General features: G+C 44.4%; 1 protein-coding gene across 2 annotated transcripts in view; it reads left to right on the top strand.

The window, feature by feature from the left end:
* Window positions 1-22,324, top strand: part of MYT1L (myelin transcription factor 1 like) — a 246,238-nt gene extending 223,914 nt beyond the window's left edge. For both annotated transcript variants that reach the window (XM_040430991.1, XM_040430992.1), the window contains 4 exons: window positions 6,394-6,485; window positions 14,285-14,388; window positions 17,167-17,310; window positions 22,184-22,324. In XM_040430991.1, coding sequence (XP_040286925.1) covers window positions 6,394-6,485; window positions 14,285-14,388; window positions 17,167-17,310; window positions 22,184-22,324 — 481 coding nt within the window. The remainder of the gene's footprint in view (window positions 1-6,393; window positions 6,486-14,284; window positions 14,389-17,166; window positions 17,311-22,183) is intronic.
* Window positions 22,325-22,966: the final 642 nt, after the last annotated feature.

The raw sequence follows: 22,966 nt of genomic DNA on the forward strand, positions 1-22,966 counted from the left end.
ACCCACCTGACGCTGCCATACACAGCACCCACCTGACGCTGCCATACACAGCACCCACCTGATGCTGCCATACACTGCGCCCACCTGACGGTGCCATACACAGTGCCCACCCGACGCTGCCATACACAGCGCCCACCTGACACTGCCATACACTGTGCCCACCTGATGCTGCCATACACAGCACCCACCTGACGCTGCCATACACAGCACCCACTCCACTCGGCTATACACAGCGCCGACCTCACGACCCATACACAGCGCCCACCCCACGCTGCCATACATAGCGCCTACCCCACGCTGCCATACACAGCGCCCACCAGATGCTGCCATACACAGCGCCCACCCGACGCTGCCATACACAGGGCCCACCGGACGCTGCCATACACAGCACCCACCCAAAGCTGCCATAGACAGCTCTCACCTGATGCTGCCATACACAGCGCCCACCCGACGCTGCCATACACAGTGTCCACCCGACGCTGCCATACACAGTGCCCACCCGACGCTACCATACACAGCGCCCACCCGACGCTGCCATACACAGCACCCACCCGCTTCTGCCATACACTGCGCCCACCTGATGCTGCCATACACTGCGCCCATCTGATGCTGCCATACACTGCGCCCACCTGATGCTGCCATACAGAGTGCCCACCCGACGCTGCCATACACAGCGCTCACCAATCACTGCCATACACAGCACCCACCTGATGCTGCCATACACTACGCCCACCTGATGCTGCCATACACTGCACCCACCTGACGTTACCATACACAGCGCCAACTCCACTCTGCCATACACAGCACCGACCCCACGCTCCCATACACAGCGCCCACCCCACGCTGCCATACACAGCGCCTTCCCCACGCTGCCATACACAGCGCCCACCAGATGCTGCCATACACAGCGCCCACCCGACGCTGCCATACACAGGGCCCACCGGACGCTGCCATACAAAGGGCCCACCCGAAGCTGCCATACACAGCTCTCACCTGACGCTGCCATACACAGCGCCCAACTGATGCTGCCATACACAGCGCCCACCCGACGCTGTCATACACAGGGCCAACCCAACGCAATACACAGCTCCCACCTGACGCTGCCATACACAGTGCCTACCGGAAGCTGCCATACACAGCGTCCACCTGACACTGCCATACACTGCGCACACCTGATGCTGCCATACACAGCACCCACCTGATGCTGCCATACACAGCGCCCACCTGATGCTGCCATACACAGCCCCCACCTGACGCTGCCATACACAGTGCGCACCACATGTATACTACGATATACATATTACATACACAGCTCTACCACATGCCCATACAGATAGTTTACTACACTGAACAAAAATTCTTACTCCTCCTAGTACCCACAGCAGGTTTATTCCATCTGTTCAGCGTGGATAGGCCGAAGAGGATGAGGAGATTGAGAGTCATCCTCCTGATAAGAACAGTGAAGTCTTGTCTATTGGGAATCTGGCACGGTGGTGCCTGGTTTAATGCTCGGGTTCTCCCATTGACTTCCATTGTGCTCGGGTGCTTGGTAGTACACCCACTTGATGCTGCCATACACAGCACCCACCTGACGCTGCCATACACAGAGCCCACCTGACGCTGCCATACACAGCACCCACCTGACGCTGCCATACACTGCGCCCACCTGACGCTGCCATACACAGCACCCACCTGACGCTGCCATACACAGCGCCCACTCCACTCAGCCATACACAGCGCCGACCCCACGCTCCCATACACAGCGCCCACCCCACGCTGCCATACATATCGCCTACCCCACGCTGCCATACACAGCGCCCACCAGATGCTGCCATACACTGCGCCCACCCAACACTGCCATACACAGGGCCCACCGGACGCTGCCATACACAGCATCCACCCAAAGCTGCCATAGACAGCTCTCACCTGACGCTGCCATACACAGTGCCCATCCAACGCTGCCATACACAGCGCCCACCCGACGCTGCCATACACAGCGCCCACCCGACGCTGCCATACACAGCACCCACCCGACGCTGCCATACACTGCGCCCACCTGATGCTGCCATACACAGCACCCACTTGATGCTGCCATACACAGCACCCACCTGACGCTGCCATACACAGAGCCCACCTGATGCTGCCATACACAGCACCCACCTGATGCTGCCATACACTGCGCCCACCTGACGCTGCCATACACAGTGCCCAGCCGACGCTGCCATACACAGCACCCACCCGACGCTGCCATACACAGCGCCCACCTAATGCTGCCATACACAGCACCCACTTGACGCTGCCATACACAGCACCCACCTGACGCTGCCATACACAGAGCCCACCTGACGCTGCCATACACAGCACCCACCTGATGCTGCCATACACTGCGCCCACCTGACGCTACCATACACAGTGCCCACCCGACGCTGCCATACACAGTGCCCACCTGACACTGCCATACACAGCGCCCACCTGACACTGCCTTACACTGTGCCCACCTGATGCTGCCATACACAGCACCCACTCCACTCGGCTATACACAGCGCCGACCCCATGCTCCCATACACAGCGCCCACCCCACGCTGCCATACATAGCGCCTACCCCACGCTGCCATACACAGCGCCCACCAGATGCTGCCATACACAGCGCCCACCCGACGCTGCCATACACAGGGCCCACCGGTCGCTGCCATACACAGCACCCACCCAAAGCTGCCATAGACAGCTCTCACCTGACGCTGCCATACACAGCGCCCACCTGACGCTGCCATACACAGTGTCCACCCGACGCTGCCATACACAGTGCCCACCCGATGCTACCATACACAGCGCCCACCCGACGCTGCCATACACAGCACCCACCCGACGCTGCCATACACTGCGCCCACCTGATGCTGCCATACACTGCGCCCACCTGATGCTGCCATACACTGCGCCCACCTGATGCTGCCATACAGAGTGCCCACCCGACGCTGCCATACACAGCGCTCACCCATCACTGCCATACACAGCACCCACCTGATGCTGCCATACACTACACCCACCTGATGCTGCCATACACTGCACCCACCTGACGTTACCATACACAGCGCCAACTCCACTCTGCCATACACAGCGCCGACCCCACGCTCCCATACACAGCGCCCACCCCACGCTGCCATACACAGCGCCTTCCCCACGCTGCCATACACAGCCCCCACCAGACGCTGCCATACACAGCGCCCACCCGACGCTGCCATACACAGGGCCCACCGGACGCTGCCATACAAAGGGCCCACCCGAAGCTGCCATACACAGCTCTCACCTGACGCTGCCATACACAGCGCCCAACTGATGCTGCCATACACAGCGCCCACCCGACGCTGTCATACACAGGGCCAACCCAACGCAATACACAGCTCCCACCTGACGCTGCCATACACAGTGCCCACCGGAAGCTGCCATACACAGCGTCCACCTGACACTGCCATACACTGCGCACACCTGATGTTGCCATACACAGCACCCACCTGATGTCGCCATACACAGCGCCCACCTGATGCTGCCATACACAGCCCCCACCTGACGCTGCCATACACAGTGCGCACCACATGTATACTACGATATACATATTACATACACAGCTCTACCACATGCCCATACAGATAGTTTACTACACTGAACAAAAATTCTTACTCCTCCTAGTACCCACAGCAGGTTTATTCCATCTGTTCAGCGTGGATAGGCCGAAGAGGATGAGGAGATTGAGAGTCATCCTCCTGATAAGAACAGTGAAGTCTTGTCTATTGGGAATCTGGCACGGTGGTGCCTGGTTTAATGCTCGGGTTCTCCCATTGACTTCCATTGTGCTCGGGTGCTTGGTAGTACACCCAAGCATCCCGAGGTGTTCTACTCGAGCATCCGAGCACTTTGGTGCTCGATCAACACTAGTTGTGGATCGAGTGGCCCATGGTGTCGGTGGGGTTATGGTATGGGCAGGCATATGTTATGGACAATGAACACGTGCGTTTTATTGATGGCATTTTGAATGCACCAATACTGTGACGAGATCCTGAGGCCCATTGTTGTGCCATTCATCCACGACCATCACCTCATGTTGCAGCATGATAATGCACGGCCCCATTTTGCAAGGATCTGTACACAATTCCTGGAAGCTGAAAACATCCCAGTTCTTGCATGGCCAGCATACTCACCGGACATGTCACCCATTGAGCATGTTTGGGATGCTCTGGACCGGCGTATACAACAGCGTGTTCCAGTTCCTGCCAATATTCTGCAATTTCGCACAGCTATTGAAGAGGAGTGGACCAACATTCCACAGGCCACAATCAACAACCTGATCAACTCTATGCAACGGAGAAGTGTTGCACTGCGTGAGGCAAATGGTGGCCACACCAGATACTGACTGGTTTTCTGACCCCCCTCAGTAAGGCAAAACTGTGCACATTTCAGAGTGGCCTTTTATTGTGGGCAGTCTAAGGCACACCTGTGCAATATTCATGCTATCTAATCAGCACCTTGATATACCACACCTGTGAGGTGGGATGGATTATCTCGGCAAAGGAGAAGTGCTCACTAACACAGAGTTAGACAGATTTGTGAACAATATTTGAGAGTAATGGGTCTTTTGTGTATGTAGAAAATGTTTCAGATTTTTGAGTTCAGTTCATGCAAAATGGGAGCAAAACCGAAAGTGTTGCGTTTATATTTTTGTTCAGTGTATATACACATTGCGCACACAGCTCTGCTACGCGTCCATTACACAGATAGTTTACTATATACACATTGCACACACAGCTCTGCTACGCGTCCATTACACAGATAGAACTACTGTGTGCACATTACACACAGAAAACTGTACAATAGACTGGTTACACTGACATAGCCCTGCTTTATACACACCTTCCATACATAAAGTACCTCTGCATTCTCCACCAGCACAGTCCTACAGGAGCCCGTGTTCCCCTAACTCCTCCCACACACATGGCTGATCACATGACTGTGACATCACCAGAGATCCTGTAACCACAATGTAGTCTGGAGCTGCTCCTGGTAAGAGAGATGTCTGTGAGGGGTGGGGCTTCTCGAGGGGCGGGGCTTCATGTGTGTCAGACCTGGAAGCTTCTGATAGGGGGAGGAGAGGGAGAAAGTGAGCGCGTTACAGAAAATCAGATGATGGATTCTCTGTAAACGACGGTCAACTGTAAGCACAGCAGGCTGTAGAACAAAAACAAAAAAAAGATAGATAAATAGAACCAATTAGAGAAATGATTTTTTTTTTACAAAGGTGTCCATATCCTTTAGATAGGTGTTTATGACCTCTTAGTAAATTAGAGATACGGGTTATTAGATGACCGGCACAAAGTGAATGTACCAGTCACACAGTTAGAAAAACAGTTAACCCATTGTGACTGAACGGTTCAATATTTAGATTTTTTTTGCCAAAAATGGGTAAAATGCAATCATAAACAAAAATTGCCTCCGAAGGTGTACATAGCCTTTAATGCCTTATTCACAAGTTAGTGTTTGATTGGTGATTTCCATCAGTGATTGTGAGACAAAACCAGGTACAGGTCAGGAAACACAGAAGAGGTACAAATCTTTCCATGATACCTTAAGGCTACTTTCACACTTGCGTTCAGAGCGGATCAGTCTGGTTTCTGCACAGACGGATCCGCTCCTATAATGCAGACGTTTGGATCCGTTCAGAACGGATCCGTCTGCATTATAGTTTAGAAAAAATTCTAAGTCAATGGGGACGGATCCGTTTGAAGTTGACACAATATGGCTCAATTTTCAAACGGATCCGTCCCCCATTGACTTTCAATGTAAAGTCTGGACGGATCCGTTTGAAAATTGAGCCATATTGTGTCAACTACAAACGGATCCGTCCCCATTGACTTACATTGTAAGTCTGGACGGATCCGTTTGCCTCCGCACGGCCAGGCGGACACCCGAACGCTGCAAGCAGCGTTCAGGTGTCTGCCTGCTGAGCGGAGGCTGAACGCTGCCAGACTGAGGCATTCTGAGCGGATCCGCATCCACTCAGAATGCATTGGGGCAGTACGGATGCGTTCGGGGCCGCTTGTGAGAGCCTTCAAACGGAGCTCACAAGCGGAGCCCCGAACGCTAGTGTGAAAGTAGCCTAACTCTGTGTGGGCTTCACTCCTGGTGTTGGTCACTGACCAAACACTGACTGAGTGAATAAGGTCTAGGTTGCAATCAACCGTTGCTAATGCAATGACACAATGTTTGTGTGTAGTGTGATGTGATAACATCTGCTATTTATGTTTTGTCTGACACTTACAGCCCAGAAACACACAAAACAGGTTTTAACAGTAGTCGAAAAATAACCACTTAACCCCTCATTTTTCACTGTAATGTTTCTTATAGTTTATCGGGATGTCCACGAGCCACATCAGCAATGAAGAAAGCCAGATTGTCAGGAGAAGAGATGATGACTATAAAGCAGCGGGCGACAAATGGTACTTGCTATTTTGATTATTAATAATATTAACAATTATTAACATTCTTAAAGAGGACCAACATAAAAGATTTAAGAAATGAAGCTCCACAATTGTTATTTCATCGGAATGCAAGTAGTCACTAAAACAGTCATGTCAGGAGAGGTTACAGGTCCTCTTTAAACCAATCACATCCATATAATATATATAGCAATATGAATTTAAACATTTAAATTGCAACACCAAGAAGGACAAGTGGTAGGGTTATACAAATCGAAGAAGTAACAAGTGTTTGCTAAGATCTGCAAAAACACATTTTCAAGTAGCTAGCTCTAATGGGAGGGACATAAAAGCCAGATTAAAAGCAAAATTATTTAGCCACATAAAACCTCAAAAATCAGTTTGTCATGTGGGATGATTGTGTGATGTCTCCTGTTAATCAACCTGCCAGTTATTGGCACTTCTCGCAAACTGGTTTATCACAGTGGCAGTTCACATGCACCTAGGCTATGTCAGCATGAGTGTTTGGGAGAACAAAGACGAACTGGAATGACAGCAGGAGGAACAGAGACAAACTTCTGAGGTTCTAACCGACCAAGGGACCTCTTTCATGTCCAAGGTGATAAGGGAACTCTGTATGTTGCTGCACATAAAACAACTACAGACGTCCGTTTACCATCTGCAAACGGACGGTCTGGTAGAACGGTTTAACCAAACATTTAAAAATATGTTGAAAAAGGTAGTGTCTAAAGATGGGAAGGACTGGGACCTCCTTCTGCCCTATCTCATGTTCGCAGTGCGAGAGGTACCCCAGGCCTCTATTTGGTTCTCGCCCTTTGAACTGCTATATGGCAGACACCCTCGCGGTCTCTTGGACGTGGCCAAAGAGGCGTGGGAACAACAACCCACTCCACATAAAAGTGTCCACGTAAACCCACTCCACGTAAAGTATGTTACCCAGATGCAAGATTGGATAGAGACAGTGTTGCCTCTTGTTATGGAGCATATGGAGGCAGCTCAGCGAGCCCAGATTCGGGTCTATAATCGGCAGGCTCGGGTCTGGATCTTTAACCCGGGTGATCGGGTTTTGGTTCTGGTGCCGACTGTGGACAGTAAGTTCCTGGTTAGGTGGCAGGGGCCCTATGAGGTACTCGAGAAAATTGGAGATGTAAACTACAAGGTACACCAGCCTGGGCAGCAAAAACCAGAGCAGGTTTACCATGTGAATTTACTCGAACCGTGGAAAGATAGGGAAACCTGTACAGAAGACAGCCCGCGGCCGGGTTTTCTAGGAGAAGAGGTACCGGCCCCTCTGTCTGATGCAAAAGAGGCGGCTGCCACAGTAAAAATTGCTGACAGCCTATCCTCTAAACAGACTCAGGAGGCCAGGGAGTTTGCTAGTCGGAACATGGATGTGTTCTCGGACCTCCGTGGACGCACTTCCATAATCCAGCATGACATTGTCACTGAGCCTCAGGCAAAAGTCTGATTAAAACCATACCGGGTACACGAGGCTCGGTGACAAGCCATATCGGAGGAGGTGGAGCTAATGTTGCAGCTAGGCGTCATTCAGGAGTCAAAAAGTGAGTGTGCCAGTCCTATAGTATTGATACACAAGCCGGACGGGACGTTGCGGTTTTGTAACGACTTTCGAAAACTTAACGAGGTTTCCAAATTTGATGCGTATCCCATGCCCCGGGTGGATGAGCTCATCGAGAGGTTAGGACAAGCGCAGTATTTTTCTGTTTTGGACCTCACGAAAAGGGTACTGGCAGGTGCCCTTAATGGAGGCTGCCAAAGTGAAAACTGCCTTCATCATGCCTGTGGGGCTGTATCAATATAAGGTCTTACCCTTTGGTCTGCATGGCGACCCCGCCACTTTTCAGCGCCTAATAGACATTGTGCTTTGTCCACATCATCGGTACACTTCGGCTTACCTGGACGATATTGTCATTCACAATACCGACTGGGAAAGTCACCTACCCAAAGTGCAGGCTGTAGTGGACTCCCTTCAGAAAGCTGGCCTAACCGCTAACCCCAAAAAATGTGCGATAGGGTTAGAAGAGACTAAGTACCTGGGGTATGTCATTGGGGGTAGAGTCATCAAACCCCAAGTGAACAAAATAGAGGCGATACGGAATTGGCCCCGACCTGTCACCACTAGGCAAATAAAGTCATTCCTGGGAATGGTGGGCTATTACATGAGATTTGTTCCCTACTCTAGCCGCACCCTTGACAGGGCTCTTGAAGGGACAAAAATCAGTGATGGTTCACTGGGATGATCGGGTGGAAGAGGCTTTTGCCGTTTTGAAGTCAGCCCTGTGTGGGTCACCGGTTTTGGTGACGCCCGACTTCAAGAGGGAGTTCGTGGTACAAACAGATGCCTCCGAAGTAGGCCTCGGTGCTGTACTGTCTCAGGAAGTCAACGGGGAGTAACATCTTGTTGTCTTCCTAAGCCGCAAGCTCATCCCAGCCAAAACCAGGTACAGTATAGTGGAGAGAGAGTGCCTGACTATCAAGGGGGCACTCGAGTCTCTCCACTACTATTTGTTGGGGAGAAAGTTCCGCCTGGTGACCAACCACTCTCCTTTCAAGTGGATGAGCCAGGCCAAAGACAGGAATGCCCGGGTCACCAGATGGTTTTTGTATCTGCAGAACTTTAAATTCTCGGTAGAACACAGAGCAGGACGGTTGCAGGGAAACGCGGATGCCCTTTCCCGCGTGCAATGTCTGATGTGTGTCCACCCCCGCAGGGTTGAACAAAAGAAGGGGGGGTATGTGACACAGTGAGGGGTTGTGTCTGGCAGTCTGGCAAGGCAGGTATTTTCCTCCCAGCATGTGTGGCTGGGCTGATTTCCAGCCGGGTGAGGTCAAATACCGGACCGGAGTTTAAGTGCCGGTCCAGGTTTTGGCAGCACCTGGCTGTCCTTAAATAGGCAGCTGGGCTCAGCAGAGATGTCTCTGTTTTTGGGATCTGAGGCTTTGTCCCGTGCTGGAGGGCTGAGAGCCGTACATTGGGGAAACAGGCCCCCTAAAGTCTGCTGTGGACTACTGGGGGAAGAACTGCCAGCAAGGTGACTTGTGCTATATGAACTTTCCATTGTGTGTGAATTAACACCAAGACTGTAAAGTTACGTGCTGTTTTGTGCAATTGCCTCAAGTGTAAATAAACACTGACGTTTTGAGTTAAGAACTTGTATTTTGCCTCTGTACTGCCCTCACTTACCCTATCTACCAGAGCGAAACACCACAATATGTATGTATATATATATATATATATATATATATATATATATACACACATTAGCCATTTATAATATTGGTGACTTCTTATGGGTAGAGGGGCCTTTGGAACCCTTCAGGACCCCAGATGCAACTGAAACCTCTGCACCCCCTATACTGATGTTAGAATCTGACAATTATACAGAGATCAGTGGGGCTCAACAAGGCACTGCTTATTACTTCCTGCAACAGAAATCACAGATCCTTTATGCAGAAAGTTGCTTATGTGCCATCCACTGCTTGCCTGACATGTAGTGCTCTGTCTCTTTGTAAAATAAAAACAGCAACTGCAATTAGTTTTATACAATTATAATTAATGCCTCAGCTGCTGCAAAAATTATTTTAGAATGATGACAGAAGCTCCCCTTTTTCTCCAAATAGAGGTCTTACAGAAGATGAGATAATGTACATTGTCCTATAAATTATTAAGAATATTAGGGATTGATCACTAAGGCTCGTTTCACATCTGCGGTAAGCAGATCCAGCAGACTGTTCTGGCCGGGAACAGTCTTACGGATCCGTCACTGCCGTGCGCTGCTGGAATTCCGTCCAAACCCCCAATCTTCATCATACCCCCAAATCAGGCCCCCAATCACACCTCAGTTCAGACCCCTTAATCTTCATCAGACCTCAGATCAGACCCCCTCAATCAAACCCTCAATCTTTATCAGACCTCAGATTAGACCCCCCCCCCCCAATTAAACCCCAGTCTTTATCAGACCTTAGATCAGATTCCCCAATCAAGCTCCCAATCTTTATCAGACCTCAGATCCAACACTCCAATCAGAACAACCAATCCTCATCAGACCTCAGATCAGGCAGTAAAATAAATATAACAACTTACCTCTACTGCTTCAGATGGTGCAGCACAATAGGTGCCCAAAAGAAGACCAGGGAGTGGTGAGTACAGCCAGTGCTAATAGCTCTACTCACCACTCCCCGTGTCTCCTGCATACTAATAAAGGCTACCATAATGGAAGCGTTTATTAGTATTTGCTTTATTAAGGCACACTGCCATTTTGAGGGGGGGGAGTGTGCTTATAAAGTAAAAAATACATTACTTTTCAGGTATAAATATATCTGCATTGGGTGAGAATTTGCAGATAAATTGAAAACCAATTACATTCAAATCAAATAATCTTTGGTATGATTTACTTTCAATGCCAGTTTTCAATAAATTCCACAACGAAAAATATGTTCTCAGCATTGTAGTGTGAGCTTTTTACATTACACTGCAACTAACATCATGGTAAATTATTCCTGTATGTCAAGTATTCAATCACATTGAAACCTGAAGATAGGAAAAATAGCTATTTCTTGGTTTATTACAGTTAATAAATATAATATAATGAAATATTGAAGCTTAATACATCAATTTCCTAATTACTTGTCCAGGCCATGTCATATGCTGCAACAGCCATAACAAAATGTCACCTGTGTGTCCATCAAATGAATGGGCAGATTTACACTCCTTGACAAAAAAAAATAAAGAATAATGCACCAGGAAGGAGTTGTTGGAATGTAATGATGATATATGTAAATGATTACAACATTAGAGAGAAAAGATAAGTTTATTTGGGAAAACTGTACAATTGCAAGGAGGCTCTAGGAACTTGTGTGGCCGCCAACCTAGATACAAGATGAGATACGGTTGGATGTGGAGGCATACAGGTTCTGTATGGTATCCTGCAAGGTGGGCCTGAAAATCCTGCACATTTGTAGGTTGTTGAAGCTGGTGTCCCAGCTGGTTCCATAAATGCTTGACTGGAGATAAATCTGGAGACCAAGCAGGCCAAGGAAGTGTTGTATCTGGTAGAGACATTTCTGGGAAACCCTTGCTGTGTGTGGGCAAACATTATCCTTCTGAAAAAGGCCAGTTGCAATCCCTGCCATAAGAGGCAGCACATGTGTCCGCAGGATGCCCTGCACATATCACTGAGCTGTCAGTGTCCCTCGTATCACTACTAGGACTGACAGACTACTAGGAGTGACTGACTGATGGCTCCCTGACAGTGGTTCCCCAGATCATCACACTAGCAGTTGGAGCAGAATTGAAGAGTTAACCACAAGGTCTCCATACTCGAAGACAACCATCATCAGATCCAAAACATAACCTGGATAAATTGTAAAAGACAATACGATTCCAGTCTGTAGCAGTCCATGTTTCTTATTCACGACACCACGAACAAAGGCGACTGTGGCTGGCTGTTAATAGCAGACACATATTGGGCACCGTGACACCAAATTTCTTTTTGCTAAGCGCCTTAAAATGGTCCGGGCAGAGACACAACAATAAAGGTGGTGGACAACAAAACTGTGGGAGCTGCTTACCCTTGTTGGTGGATCAAATAATCTTTTCTACTTGTGGTCTGTCTGGGCTGTCCAGAGCATGTTTGTCTTGTGTACGTGCCATCACGTAACCACTGCTCCCAACACCTTCTAACATCTACTGTAGGTCAGAACAGTCATTCATCAAAATGACCATCCTGCTTTTCTCAATCAAATCAAGTCCGTCAACTGGGCAAAATGTCTTTGAGTGCATATTAGAGACATGTCTAGCAGTCAATCAACTCTCACCAAGAGGTACACTACCCAAAAGTAGCTTCTAAAAGCCTTTTTATAGGTCAGTAGGGGGAGAACTTTTACACCGTCTTTTGGAAAGAACCAGTATCTAAATCAGACCACACTTGTAATCATTTACATATGTTGCATTTTGGAGCAATCCGACATTTCTCATTTGTTAGTGCTTATGTATCCAATGGATGATACCAATGAAGGTTCTTTGTGTAAGACAACAAGCAGAAATCTTGAAAATGATGAGGAATTGATATCGGAAGTACGGTATACGGGAAAAAAATATTTTTTAGCTTTTCATTGTAAAATAAATTCTTGCAGACAAACCTTGACATTTTTAAAACCCCTTATTCAATAGTATCCTAGTTAAAGGGAATCGGTCACGTCATTTTCACCAATGTAACAGCATTTTCCCACAGAGCATTGCAAACACATTCCAAACATACCTGTGTGCACTTTGTCTCTTTAGTCAATGTCCAGAAAAAGTGCTTTTATTCTGAAGGAAAACGGCTCCCAAGTGCCCAGCTGGGCGGGCTTTACTGTTCTCTGTGCCCAAATCAAAACAGACTTAAGAAGAAGGCTGATTTAGCTGCTCATATATTGGGATTGGTTAGCAGCTAGAGGTATAGTCCAGGTCTTGTTTGAAAGATGACATTAAATCCATTACATCTGAAGATATAGCTGTTAGAAATAGGGATGGCAGAGAATGCAGCTGAAGTGAAAGTAAACACAGGTTTCACTGATTTCACTCCTGACTCCATTTCTAACAGTTATATCTTCAGATGTAATTAATATAATTGGAGTTGAGCGAATTGAATCCAACGAAGTGGAATTCTATCCGAATTTCAGGATAAATCAGATTTGCCGCAAAGACAAATTTCCTAGTGCTTCGTGGTAACGAATCGATTCAACCTGAAATAGTGTAAAAAATAAAAATAAAAATCTTACTTAACCCATCCATTTGCTGGCAATGTGCCAGCTGCCGCCATCTTGATTGAATGAAGATCTCGGCTGAATTCCTTTGCGTGCTGACGTATGATGACGTCATCTCGGGCCGCGAGAGATTTCTAGCCAGATCTTAAAGCAAGATAGCGAAGGCCGGCCTGTCGTGAGCAAATGGTGGTGGTAAGAGTGATTAAATTTTTTTTATGTTCATTTTAAACTGTTTTTATGCATGTATGAATGCAGCCTCTGAAGGGTACAATGATGGGGAGCGGCGCTATCATCACAAAGTAAATTCGTCACAAAGCGATTTTTTGCAAAATTTGGCAAAGCAGCCGAATCGAATTTTCCAAAACTTCGCTAATCTCTAGATATAATGCTTCTGTTATTGTCTGAAAGTTTGAAATGTTAGCTTTCAAACAATACCCATACCTCTAGCTGCTACCAATCCCAGGATATGAGGAGCTAAATTAGCCCTTCCCTATTTTTAAGTCTGGTTTACTTTGGGCACTTAAAACGGCAAACCTAGCCCAGCCGGACACTTTTGAGCTGTTTTCCATCAGAATAAAATCATCTTTTATGGACAAGGAATAAAGAAACAAAGTATACACAGGTATGTTTGGAATGTGTTTGAAATCTTCGGTGGGTCAATGCTGTTAGTTATACAGATGAAAATGGCATCGTGGACCATCAGAGCAGCGTTTAGCAGGTGAGTATGACTCTTCTGTTTCATGGGCCATGCTACAGGAACTTATTAAAAAATCATCTTTTATCTGAAAACTCCTTTAAGGCCTGGGGCCCAGATCTTCCTCAGTCCACCCGTAGGCCCCAGTATTTAGCTATAAAGTTGCATAGATTATTTTACTATTTATTCTGCTCATAGAGCTCATTATCGAGCATCAAATTCAATTCGAAATCTTCTGTTCTAACTGTTCTTTATTGATAGCGTTGTTTATCCAAGCGTTATCACTGATGCTTGATGGTTTACAACTCTATTAAGTTTTCCTTTAATATCCCCTTAGGTATAGAAAATGACGAGGAAATAAAACAATTGGATGAAGAAATAAAGGAACTCAATGAGTCTAATTCCCAGATGGAATCTGATATGATTAAGCTGAGAACTCAGGTAACAGTTTTCTAAAAGCAATATTGAAAATGTCTTGCATAGGTAATTTTAGAAAGAACGGTACTGCTAGCTCTGCCGAGAAGGCATACAACTCTGCCATGTATGAGTTACCTATATGAGATGCCACTAACCTACTCATAAATTTAAGAACAAAAAAACTAAAAAATTTAATAACGCAGTAAAACTTTTATTCTCATGCTCACCCATACTTCATGCATGCCCAGGTCATTTGTTCAGAAGTAAAATTTACCCTTATTGGTCACTTTTGCTTACTGTAACACGGATAGACAATGGCACAGCAGCCTATCAGACTGTAATACTAAATTATCATTGTCATTGTAACATTTTTCTTTTTTAAAGCCTGCACTGTTTCTTTGTGACATGCATGTGCATGAAAAATCCGGATTACATCTCTATGTGACATGCGTGAGTGCATCCGTACTTCTGTAAATACCGTCTTCTGTGGCCACATAATCATGCTGGCTGCATGGTATTCATCAACCAAGACATCAAATGTATTTATGGAGAGATCGGGAAAAAAATATTACATGGAGGGTAAGGGTGAGGATGAGAACTCGGTGACCATATCAAGTGTTACATTCAAGCGTGTGGCACTGTTAAAACAATAGAACAAAAATACCAATTTGATCTTCTATTAACCCAAATTTGGTTAAAAAAAAATCAAAAATTTAAATAAAGTAATATTTACAAGTATCTGAAAAACGAGAAGAAAATAAGAACTGCCTATTGTCTACAGACGTGCGATTATTGACGTAAATTGTAGTATAATAGTTATGTTTGTATATTAGAATTTAGTGGTTATGATTTTTATCATTCAAAGAGGTGGAACTAAAAAGCACACACATTACTAATGATTTCCCAAACAACCATCAATTCTAATCATCACCTAAGCCATTACTGAAGAGTGCTGGCTTACAACCTTGAACATTCCAATTGGACTAGTCTGGTGGCTAGTCTAACTAATCTGGTTCCAAAAGTGACCCATGCTGGTCGATGACACACACGTCCGATATTTTGTTCACTTGAATCAGTTCCACCTCTTTTGCTTCATTCTCTGCCCCCTTTTCAGCTTCTGCTCCCTCCCACTAGGTACTGGACGAGCGTCCTGTTGCTTGCCAAGAACCCTGTGTTGATGAATACCAATTTCATGTAAGTTACACGGGAGGGGAGGTTGTGTGATTTTTCCATGTAACTTACACGAAATTCAGCCTTCGAAGAATAAAAGTTATCCATAAGTAGTATTTGATTTCATTTTTTTCTTTTTTAACCTACTAGTTTTACATTGTATACATAGGTAGTATGCTCATGACATAGAACAAAAATTAGGACATCAAAGATTTTTTTATTTTTTTTTATGACTTCAACGAACATGAGCATTATTTATATTGATATATTTTATAGGCTCAAGCCATAGACATTTTAGATAGATGTGTCTTTAAAGTAATTCCAGGCACGACTGATACTGTGTCACGTCGAGTACAGTGCCTAAGGAGGTGGTGCATGAAAAAAAAATTACTTTTGGCATTCTTTGAGTCATGTACAGCTTTTCATGACCTAAATTTATCATATATAATTTTAAAAAATGCTGTACATTAAAAAGCGCTGTAAAATAACATACTATGGGGATAGGAAGGTAAGCGAGCTAGCCCCACATATCAAATTCACATATCAAATTATCAATTTAGTAAAGCTTATTTACTGTCTAATAAACAGATCATGCTAAATTAAGCAATTCATAATGGAAATCATATACAATCATGAAATCACTTCTGTGTGACCCATGATGTCATGCAGTTACCCGATGAGCATGAGAGGAACACATTACTGACAGTGAAGAAGTATATAAGGGCATAAAAGGCATACAAACTGCTGGTATAGACAATTTTGAAACATACTGTAGACATTATTTAACAAACTATAAAAACTACATTACCATACGAACTGTCAAATTAAAGCCGTCCATATACTTACATATCCGCTATTCTTCCCAACCACCCTCTACCAATACACATGCACACTCTGCTGGAGAGTTCTTGTTCTCAATGGGGAGAGCATAGTAAACTGTTGCCAGGCTCATCTGGAAGAGACGAATGCACCTGAGAACAAAAGAATCAAGCATGTTGAAATCCCACAGGCCAGTCCTTACTTTCCTTCGAAACGACCTCATGCACATTAGATGGCCTGCCAGGTCTGCCGAATTCAGCAGGATTAACGGCAATTATCTAATGTGTATGGCCAGATTTAGAACCATGAACATATGGCTACATTAATAGTGTGTAAATGTGTCAGACCAGATACATACAAATCAAATTTCCATATTATTCTAGACTCTCAAATCACAAAGTAACACACACATAGTAAACTGCACTCCCATTACTCGTATGGGTCACATAGTGAAGTCATGTGGCCTTCTGTACATGTATGGGGTACAGTATATACAAGCTGAGATGCCACCATGGGTATACAGGAAGAGCGACCCTCTAGCTGAAGGGCACAAAAGCTAAGATTACTACTGCACCAGTTATATTTAAAATATTTAGTAAGCCACATACTCCAGTAAATTAGCTATGCTGTTGTGCTCACATGTAACAAATTATATTTTCAACCACCTACACCACTTGACTATTTAATATTACAATTACTAGTAATATTGTGATGAATTTAGTTAGATCTGACACTAGTGGTATTGCTGATTGCACCACAACTACATTATACGTCTTATAATACCTTGTATTTTGCCCCGTCTATGCTTTATAGATTACAACAATGGAGAGTAACCTGAAGACAATAGAAGAGGAAAACAAAGTCATTGAGCAGCAAAACGAGTCTCTTCTGCATGAACTGGCCAATCTCAGTCAGTCTTTAATTCATAGTCTCGCTAATATCCAGCTACCCCATATGGTGAGTAATTCCCGTTTGTCTGTCATAGAATGCCATAATGTATATTTGGTCATTAATCAGGTAAAGTAACTACATTAATAACTTCCTTACATAAAACAGTGCTTTCCTTTCTTTGTACTTGTGGTGTTTTGGTTGTTTTCTTTGAGGACATATAACCATCTTTTCCATTGTTTAGACTGTATGTTTAGTTCTTGTCTCCTGTTGCGTTATTGTCATGGTGTTTTCCAAACTTTCTTGGAACGTACTCCTCATGTATAGAGTAGTAATTCTGCCATTAGACATAGGACTTTTCTGCTCAAGCTTTTCATCATCTACTGTAGATGGAGCAGTGGCTAAGGTAACCTTCTTTAATTGTCAATAGTTTTTTCTTAGAGGATGTTTTGCACTACCTATACTAACTTGTCTAAAAACTTGAGTAGGGAAAACCTGGTAACCACCCCTTCTTCTCATTAGTCGACATTAATGTATCATCTATGTCTCAGTATTTATTGCCACCTATGTCATTTGTTTTTGTCATTTATCTTCCATGTTTCTTGACTAATTAGTGAATTTATTTTGTCCATTTTTGTTGGGTCTCTTGTTCTTCAGCTTTTCTTCCATACTTTTGCCCCACAGAGTCAAATGTATGTAACTTATGTCTAAAGTTCCAAATATTAATCACAACTTGAACTCTACCCATGGTCTACTCCTTTTCTTTTTTCTCAATAGTTCATCCCATGCACATCTTCAGGATTCTTCTAGGGCTGAACCTCATCTTTGGAAAACATGTTCATGTTCGTTTAGAGCTTCCCTCTTCATCAATCATCCAACCTTTAATTTTCTATTCTTCCTCGGACTCATTATTAGTATTGTAAATATGGAGTTACCCTAGGCACCATACTCTCCTAGTGTAACCTGTGTGGTAATCCTAGTTTCCATAAATGGTTTGTATGTGGACCAGCCATCATCATTATACCAAGTCATGCCTCGTTAATGCATGTTCTCCTCCAGACTGTAAGCTTCTATGAGTAGGACGATCTCCTTCATCTAAAACGGTGTCTGTAACTCTCTCATGTACAGCAATCTTCAGGGATTGGCTCCTAAATGTTGCTATAGAAATTGTATGTATGTCCTTTTCAAAACTCAAAACAAAGGAAGAAAATGGCACACAATTTTTTTTCATGTACAATATATAGACATATATTTTTCATACATCTTGATTACAAGGTTAAGTGAACATTTTGAGCTGAATTTTTGTTAATCGTGGGATTCTTGCCTCAAAATTAATAACTTTGTTGTCACATACTGCTGCATTTGTCATACCTTGTATGGATGTATTTGCACTGAATATAAATGTGTTTTTTATATTGTCTTTGGTTGGCTTTATTGGCAGTACTACTATGATATTGTCTTATATGCCATAAACTATGGAAGACACAACATAATTCTGAATACTTGCAATATATAGGATTAATAGTAATCCAGAACTGCAAACTCCCCATCATCTGAAAGTGGATCCCTATGAGTTAAGGTCTGACCTGTTAGCAAGCCTTGGAACATGACAAGGGAAAATAGCCAAACCAAATATCTATCCGTATACAGCTGTTTTGAGGTGCTTGCCCCTCACCTGTATGGAGTAGGATTCTGGCTGGTCTCTCCAAGGAGAACCAGCACCCTGCCTAAGCTGAGTTCAAGGAATCACGTTCAGCCAGTCAGAATCCTACTATGTACCGATGAGGGCCACCCACTGCCCTGACAGCTCTATACAGATGGATATTTGGCTTTGATATTTTCTCTTGTCATGTTCCAAGACTTGCTTAAATGTTGGACCTTGACTCATATTTATCCACTTACAGAAGGTGGCGCTTGCGAAATGGTTCTCTTTCCCTGGAAGATGCCTCTTTACATATTGTTTTCCATGCATAACAATAAGTCTCCATACAGAGCAGGTCTCTTTAAGGAGACCCTGCCTGAACTACAGAACTGCATAAAGCAATAACATGAGGCTTTATAGCAGCATCAGAGATGTCTCTTTTAAACATTTGCGCAGTCAAATACAGTACCAAAAATGAAACTTCAGTCAAATACTTTTAGCCAGTTATATGAATCTCTCCATCTCTCCATCTCCATAATAGTTATTTATCCGATTGCCTCCATTCCAGAGGTTGCTCAGTCCTCTAATGTGTCATAGTTGAAGCTTACCTGAATTGTCTTTGGCAACTTGACTATGGAAAAGTACTTTCAAGAACTGCTTGTCAGACAGCATGGACAATGCTGCATGCCAGATGGCTCATGCCAGTGCTGCTTTGAGGTCAAGTTGTCAAGAATAAATTAGGATTCAGTTGTGACCTAGTAGAGGACAGTAGGGATTTCACTTCCAGTAAGTAAATGAGACCAAATACTTTAAAGAGGACCTTTCACCGATTATTACACTATGAACTAACTATACAGACATGTAGAGCGGCGCCCGGGGATCTCACTGCACTTACTATTATCCCCGGGCGCCGCTCCGTTCTCCCGCTATGCCCTCCGGTATCTTCGCTCACTAAGTTATAGTAGGCGGAGATTCCAGTCACTAAGTTATGGTAGGCGGAGTCTGCCCTTGTTCTGCTCTAGCGCTGGCCAATCGCAGCGCAGAGCTCACAGCCTGGGAGGTTATTTTCTCCCAGGCTGTGAGCTCTGCAATGCGATTGGCCAGCGTCACAGAAGAACAAGGGCAGACTCCGCCTACCATAACTTAGTGAACGGAGATACCGGAGGACATAGCAGGAGAACGGAGCGGCGCCCAGGGATAATAGTAAGTGCAGTGAGATCCCCGGGAGCAGCTCTACATGTCTGTATAGTTAGTTCATAGTGTAATAATCGGTGAAAGGTCCTCTTTAATTAGCTGTTGTGTGGCTAATAGCCAGCCCCTGGCTGATATTGATTTCAGTGCTCTTTCACGCCAGAAAACTGGCATAGAAGATGATAAATGTGGCTGAACTGCCATCCCCGCCCTCCTTTTTTTGGTAAAGTGGCAAAGCTAGCAGAGAAATGCCACTTTTGCTAAACTTTTGCCACTTTTTACGCCATAAAGGTGATGTATTTATTGATAAATGTTTTTTTATGCAGTTTTCATCACACAAAACCGAGCTTTAAAGGGGTTAAAATATTGATGGCCTAGTCTCAGGATATCAATATTAGATCAGTGGTGGTCTTATTGGGACCCCTGACAATCAGCAGTCCTTGGCCGAGCGCTGTGGCCTCTTCAGTGCTTACAAGGGGCTGTCCACCTGCTCACCAGCTACATAGTAACATCAGTGTAGGATATTGTGGCTTCATCCCATTCACTTGAACGGGATGAAGCTGTCGCACCTTGCACAGCTGTTTATAAGAAGATACCATGTAAACAATGAAGAGACCACAGGTCTACACAGGTGCTATGAGCCAGACCCCCACAGATCTATATTGATGACCTATCCTGAGGATACATCATCAAAGTTCTGATTCCAGAAAACCCCAATGCCTGGAACGCTCAATTCACCACTGCTCCGAAGGCCTCATACATGACAGACCTGTAGTCACTTGCCGCATTTGATCAATAAGGGGTGCATTAGTCTCATCACCTCAGGATAAATAAGTGCACTTAGCTTTTCTTTTAGCACTTGATGTTTACTTTTAGGACATTAAAGTGCAAGGCAAAGCTTTATATGTGATGGCAGATCAATTAGGAACGTTTCTTGCAGTGTAAAATATGCTTTTACCCGATTGAAAACAAAACAGTTTCTGATGTAAAAATTTCAGCCAAAAAAAGTCAAATTTTCTGTTAAAGCAGATATTAATCAAATACTTATGGAAAAAGTTTGAGGGTCTATATGTTGGACATATTTGCTCATAGGGAAGATGTTGTCAGAAGCATCTTTTAGAGACACTGCTTTTAACTCCATGTACTTATATATCAGCTTCTTATTTTATTCTATGGCATTTCTGTGTTTTTTTTTATTTATTTTCTAATTGCTGTTTCTCTCTGTTGATATATGACAGCTTTGTAACGGATTTCTTTGCTGCATTTTGCTGTGATTATTGAAAAACCTTGGTAACAACGGCACTGCAGTTTTGATGCGAGTTTATAAAAATTTTCAAAAAATCCAGCACTGCAGTAAAAACAGATACACTGAGAAAAATCCATCAATACTCTGTCATCTCTCCCCTAGTGTGGCATGCAACATACTGTACTTATTACAGGGCATTGTTTTCCAACACTTTCTAGTTAAATTTTTTTTAGGGGTCTTGATAAATGAGTTCTGCTCTTCAAAACTCTGAAGCCCAGTCAACTTTTGCCAACCCATCTGTATACATCAGAAAATTACACAGGGGCTCATTGAGCAAGAATGTTTCTCTGCAGTCCGACAAAAAAAAACTGCCTGTGTTTTACGATGGTACAGGGACCAAAGGCGCGACGCATGACTGCTATCTTTAGTGTCGTTTTAGTTGTGCTCGGCCCCCTTAGGCCATAAACAAGGCGTAACAATAATTTTTCATGCTTGTTCTTTAAAGGGCAACTGTCAGCAGTTTTTCACCTGTGAAACTGGCCGACCTGTTGCATGTGCGCTTGGCAGCTGAAGGTATCTGTCTTGGTCCCAAGTTCATATGTGCCCGCAATGCTGAGAAAAATGAAGTTTTAATATATGCAAATGAGCCTCTAGGAGCAACGGGAGCGTTGCCATTACACCTAGAGGCTCTGCTCTCTCTGCAACTGCCGTGCCCTCTGCAGTTCAGCAAATCTGATGACAGATGCACTTTAAAATTTGCAAGATCAGTTTTTGTCATGGTAGAATAGTCTGTCAAGCATATCATTCACCTACAAAAAAGGAGGCCACAAAATAATATAGTTTTTTTTTTTACTATCTTGTAGGACCCCATCAACGAACAAAATTTTGATGCCTACGTGACCACATTGACGGACATGTATACAAATCAAGATCGCTATCAAAGCCCGGAAAATAAGGCACTTCTAGAAAACATAAAACAAGCTGTAAGAGGAATACAAGTCTAAAAAAAAAGAAGGTTTTGCTCAAACAACAAAATAACAGATGACTTGTTTTCTGCTGCTGTAATCTACCGGAAAAGTGTTATATATATTTATTCATTCTGAGACAGTGTTATGCTTACAAGACTCCATGATGATTCGATGTCTTGCTTTAAGAATAGTACCTGCTGAATAGATTTTGAATACATTCACATTTTGTACGTTTTCATATAAGCTAACATTGTGTGATATGCCATGTAATGTTTATAGCTGCTAATGTATGCACATTTTTAAGGTAAATATATTTCTGAAAAAAAGGAAAGCTGCCGAAGAGAATCAGAGGGTAGATTTTTTTAAAGCTTTGGTGATCAACATTTTAGTATTTTGAACTGGAGAAGACAAATTCCGCTTCTAAAATGGTATTGCTATCTGCTGCCACTTTCTAGAAAACTTTGGTCTCTGAATACTGGAAATTTTAAGGTTTGGAAGAACATAGTCCATGGAATGCCTACAGTTTCACATTGGGCAGTAAAGTGAAATTGCTTTATTTTTTAAGGACCTTTCGAGTGGAAGGCTGTTTTTTTTGTTTCAGATGTTCGCTATCCAAGTGGGGCAACTTTTTTTTTTTTACTCTGAAGAATGGACATTTGAGAGTTGAACGATTCAAAA

The sequence above is a fragment of the Bufo bufo genome, chromosome 4, assembly GCF_905171765.1.
Source record: "Bufo bufo chromosome 4, aBufBuf1.1, whole genome shotgun sequence".
In the NCBI taxonomy this organism is placed as follows: Eukaryota; Metazoa; Chordata; class Amphibia; order Anura; family Bufonidae; genus Bufo; species Bufo bufo.